The 5,033-nt window shown below is 43.6% G+C and overlaps 3 protein-coding genes across 3 annotated transcripts; 1 reads left to right on the top strand and 2 right to left on the bottom strand.

The window, feature by feature from the left end:
• Window positions 1-1,889, top strand: CCR75_002659 (uncharacterized protein). The gene is made up of 3 exons (XM_067960756.1): window positions 1-209; window positions 270-361; window positions 457-1,889. The coding sequence occupies exons 1-3, from the start codon at window positions 59-61 to the stop codon at window positions 706-708; spliced, it is 495 nt and encodes a 164-aa protein (XP_067822239.1). The 5' UTR covers window positions 1-58; the 3' UTR covers window positions 709-1,889.
• On the bottom strand, window positions 779-1,927 carry CCR75_002658 (uncharacterized protein; the record flags this gene model as incomplete). Its single annotated transcript, XM_067960755.1, has 1 exon — window positions 779-1,927. The coding sequence occupies one exon, from the start codon at window positions 1,925-1,927 to the stop codon at window positions 779-781; it is 1,149 nt and encodes a 382-aa protein (XP_067822238.1).
• Window positions 1,928-2,504: 577 nt separating this feature from the next.
• On the bottom strand, window positions 2,505-4,013 carry CCR75_002657 (uncharacterized protein; the record flags this gene model as incomplete). The annotated part of the gene is made up of 1 exon (XM_067960754.1): window positions 2,505-4,013. The coding sequence occupies one exon, from the start codon at window positions 4,011-4,013 to the stop codon at window positions 2,505-2,507; it is 1,509 nt and encodes a 502-aa protein (XP_067822240.1).
• Between the last annotated feature and the right edge of the window lie 1,020 nt (window positions 4,014-5,033).

Here is a 5,033-nt window from a genome sequence, read left to right on the forward strand (position 1 = left end):
TAAAGTAGTTTTCGGTAATGAATGCACGGAATTCGTCGACTTCCATCAGATTGAAAAAATGAACAACGAAGCCGGTATCGATTTTGACAGCGTTGATCAGACTTTGGCGGCAGTGCACAAGCACCTTGCTCTGTTCAACCAAACCACCATCGAGGACTTTGAAGCATCATTGAGCTCTCTAGAGCGCGCGAAGGTGCACGTCTCGTTAGGTTCGTTTCATAATCAATTCCCTTCATCTGCACACCAATGACTTTGTAATGTTCCGTCAGCCTACACTATCAATGCACTGCTGTTCGTGTTTTTAAAAACGCAAGGCATCTCAACACAAGATGTCCGACACTCTCATGTTAAAAAAGAGCTCGTAAGAATGTGTTTTTGCCTCGGTGATAGCGTTAAAGTGAATTGTGGCAGCTTGCTGACTGCAATCATTCTATATGCACCACTGTTGGCGTTTAGGAACGTGTTAAGTCTTTTATTAGGAAGATTAAAGATGCGGAGGATCAAGCTAAACCTAAGCTAGCACTTGACAAGAACGCATCAAAGCGCTTTATCCACAACGCGCTGAGCTCTGACCAAGTTTACGTGGACGCAGTTAAGGGTAAGGAGGCTAGTCTAGCTGTCAAAAAGCAAACTGTAAAGCCTGGAGGCAAGTCAAAGCGTACGGCTACTAATTCTTTCGGCAAAAATAAACGCCAGCGGAAAAAGTAGCAATATCTGTAAGATTAGTAGAACCACTATACATATCCACAAAACATTTGATTCTTGGTAGGCCGTTCATTCAGATGTAATTATAACAGCGCTTGATCTGTTGAGGATAAGTCTCCTGACGGCAAAGCGGGCACTCAGCTTTTTTCTGGCACCAGCCAATTATACACTCCCAGCAAAATACGTGACCACAAGGGGTAGCAGCAGAAGAAACTCTTTTCTCCAAACATAATGCACATTTACGTTGAGTCTGTCGCTTGTTTGCAAGATCCGTAATTTTTACTTGTTGATAAAAGTTCACTGTGTCTTCACTCTCACAGGATAGCGCTGAAGGAACCCTTCCAGATCGAGGGTTGTATCTACCACTTTTAGCCATCGCCTTTTGCTCGCATGTCTTATTCTTTTTAGAGTAACTCCAAATGAAGCGCTTCATTTCAGATACCGCTTTGGCGAGCAGACGTAACGATAACATATATCCGAGTAGTGATAAGTTTAAAGCGGGCCTCCGATTCTTACGCACAAAAATGTAATGTATGCCAGCTATACGCTTCGCCACGTGTAAGTACTTAGCAAGCACGTAAAAGGCTGCGAGGTGGGCGTTTGCAGCCCATTCCATCAAACACGCCAATCTTAATTCAAAAGAAGCGGGAAATACGTCATTTTCAATCCAGGCACACTTTGACCTAATTGTAGATACTAATCGATCTAGCTGCTGGAATGTTCGCCGTGACGTAAACAATGGAATCCGATCTGATCCGATTAAGCTTGGCACATCGGATTGATGGTCTTTTCCACGACGAAGCTGCTGCTCCATGCGCTCTCTTGCAGTGCGCGTAAGCTGACACAAGTTATTCCAGCCGCTTTGAGACCGAGCTGTGATATATGGGAGCAAAACGGCATATGCAAGCCATAATGCATGGCGTTGAAGTGGCACAGGTTCCAAATGTCTAGAATTTATTTTCGTGACGCGAACTATATCGCAGAATTCCTCGCCTAGCGTCTGACTGGGCTGCAGCATGCCGATGGACAGCGTGTAGTAGAGCAGAGAGGATAGTGCTGCTAGTTCCGGCAACAGCTGCGACATTAAGTGGGCTCCACAACCGCGCTCCAGTACCTCGCGCAGCAAGTTCTTAAGCTCCTTTTCGTAGACATTATCCTTTCCTTCCGACAGAAGCAGCTCAGCGCAAGCCCCAGCCGCCGGGAATGCGCGAGATAATGCCATGCAATTTTATTATTTCAAAAGCAGAAATATTTTAAAACAATTTGTGGAAATGCCTATTTAAGCTATATCAATTTATGTTGAGAATTCGTCAATACATGTTTTGAATGACGCTTCATCCCTTTGCAAGGGCGGGAATCTGGTGAAAACCTCATGGTGATATCAATCGCTTTGTTTGGCTAGCGTCACTAGAAGCGCGAATGCTTTCGCCAAATTATAAATCATGGCAGGATTGTGCACATGATATGGTTAGATAAGCACGCTGACATGCCGCGAAGCGCAGCATGCCCTGCGCTAGGAATTAAACTCTTTTGGTGATGGAGTATTGTGTAAGAAGCGTTAAATTGCCGCACTTGCATTGCTTACTGTTACCGAAGCTTGGCAAAAGCATTAATATCAGCTCTGTTGAAATGAGTATTTCACTATACATTTGAACGTGGAGGCTTGAGGACAAGAGACGTTAGTACTCGATACAAATTGGATTGAGTGTCAGAATTAAGATTTTGATGCAAAGCGTTCAGATGAACAATGATTCATAAGCAACATTCAAATAAATTACAGTATATGAAACTGAAAGCAATTATTTAATGCTGTTTCGAGTGTGGAAAGAACGAGCGCTTCGTCGAATCGAACGCGATATGCTATCTTTGGAAAGTTTTATAAAAAAAGCGATCACGACAACGAATAAAACGAGCCAAAGTGATTCGGAAAACGAAAAATTGACTGAACGCCTAGTAAGTAACTCCAGACTCAAAAACGGTTTTGACCCCTCTGCCTGCTCGTCGTCCCCTATATTTGCGCCATTCTCCTCGTCGGCACTAGGCCATGAGATTTTGGTATTCTTCTCAAATTTCCATTTATTGCCCATCAATTCCTCTATCTCCGTCGCATTTTCATAAGGTACCCAGTGAAGCTGTTTGCATGATCCGAAATCCTTCGAGCCTTTCTTGAGAACCACGCCAGAAAATTCTAAATAAGAATCGAAAGAGCGGGCTGATCCAAAGCCGAACTTTTCAAGCTCTTGCATGTCAACCATGCCTTTTACTGGTTGACCTATAAGATGCTTGTAGCGATTTACAGCCATTTCAACCTCGCGCTTTTTTGCTTTTGTGTTATACTTTATATACTCGAAGCGAGCCGGCACCTTTGAGTAATTGTGGTAAATTACGGACCCCAGCTCGCTTGGAGAGTAAAAATCGTAACCATTCGTCCACAAGCGAGAAGCACGCAAGAATTCCTCGCCATCAAACATCCACAGCGTATGTGAGTCCACCGGTACCCGGCGCTCAGCATGGCATTTGCTAAATGAGAGGCCAGCACCCCAGAGGGCTTGTAACTGTGGAAATTTAGAGCCTCTAATCATACTAGCGCCAACATTACGTACTACGCCATGCGATCCGCGCGTGGTTGAGCATAAATGCGGCACCGCCTCCGTAAGCGCATTATCGCCATTTTCTTTGACGAAGTTGTGGAGATTATGTAGGTATGTAGAAAGCACAGCCATCTCATTGTTTACTCGTTTCAACTCAATCAACAGATTTTCGTCCCATAGATTCGTGAAAACGCTATGACCGTCCAGCTGTAGACAGAACTCCTCCTGGCGGATCAGTTTTTGCTGCTGGTGACGCGCAAGCGTGGGACCTCGCGACTTAGACGCCTTTCGCAAGTCTACGCGAATGTGATCGTTATAAGGGCACGAGCCTTTGCCAGGCCACTCGGCCTCGGCCATCTTGCAGTACTCATCCATGCAACGTTCATCACCGTCATCTACCTGGTCTACGACGCCAAAGTACAGTCGCTTGGGATACTTAGCTCGCTTAAGGCCGGTAAGTATTGTCTTACCACAGCGATAGCCGTCACGGAAGACTGAGATACCCACGAAAATATCGAAGGATGCAGGAATTTGCACTGGTGGTGGCCGAAGCTGCTCCTTTGCTGGGTCAAGTGGAATATGCTGTACGCTTGGATCAAGTTTTATCGATAACTTCGTGTTGATGATGGACATGTGTGACTCTACGCCTACAGCAACGCCATATATCACTAATAGGCCCCCGAGCAGCAGTAACAGCGTTTTTGCAGGGGCCTTCATCGTCGTCGACTTTAATAAACAGTCGACACACCGTGTCTGTTATTTAAAGCACATTCTGAACTTATAGAATAGCAGTTTACGTAATATAGCGACTTTAATGTGAGCAGTGTGCAGATTACGTAAGTTGCCGGATAACTCAAACTACTATTTCTGTAATCGAGCGGGCCGACAAAAGGGCTTATGTCTAGTTGCGTCAATATTACCAAATTTGGTAATATTGGCACTAACAAGTCAAAATTAATAAATTAAAGATTTTGAACTTCTTGACTTATTTGCTCTCATAGGAAATATCACCTTTATAAAGATTTCGGCCACCAAATCTGTATCTGGATGCTCATCATCGAAATCATTCTGCTTTAATGCACTAACCTACATTAATAAGAAAAAAATATTCTACCTGTAGCGGAGCTACCTCGCTCCTAAAGTCAGAAGAAGACTTTCAGACATAGAGAGTCACTTAGTTCTATTGAACTAATGGGTTTAACAACTCAGAGGTTGTACAAGCTATTAAAGCTTAAGGAATCCTTGTTCCAGGGATTCAGGGGTTCATAGAACCAAGTGGCAACTAGTGCCCAAGAAGATATACCTTAGAAAGGCTTCTATCTCTTACAGATCAATGCCCAAGCCTTAGGAAGGCACTTAACGCTTTGATTTCAAATGGGGAACTGAATTTTATTTAATTATTTAAATCTAAAAACCTTCCCCTAGCTAATTAAAAATAGATTTTGGCAGCCAGATTTATATCTGGCGGCGACCACATTTATCACCCATAATAAATGGGATTTAAGTAACTAACTATTTTAAATTAAAAAAAAGGTATTTTACCCATAAAGTAAATGTACCACAATAACGGTTCTCCAACCGATGTGTGCCCCATTATACCCTCCCCCATCAGACTGTTGACACCGAGTGACAACACTCGCTTCATTTCCTCTTTGAGGTTGGAACCTAAACAGCTAACTATTGGGTTGTGTTTTTCATTCCTGTGTCTAATGACAATCAAGCGTGAGTCACAGACTC

Source organism: Bremia lactucae, linkage group LG2 (genome assembly GCF_004359215.1).
Source record: "Bremia lactucae strain SF5 linkage group LG2, whole genome shotgun sequence".
NCBI classification, from domain to species: Eukaryota; Oomycota; class Peronosporomycetes; order Peronosporales; family Peronosporaceae; genus Bremia; species Bremia lactucae.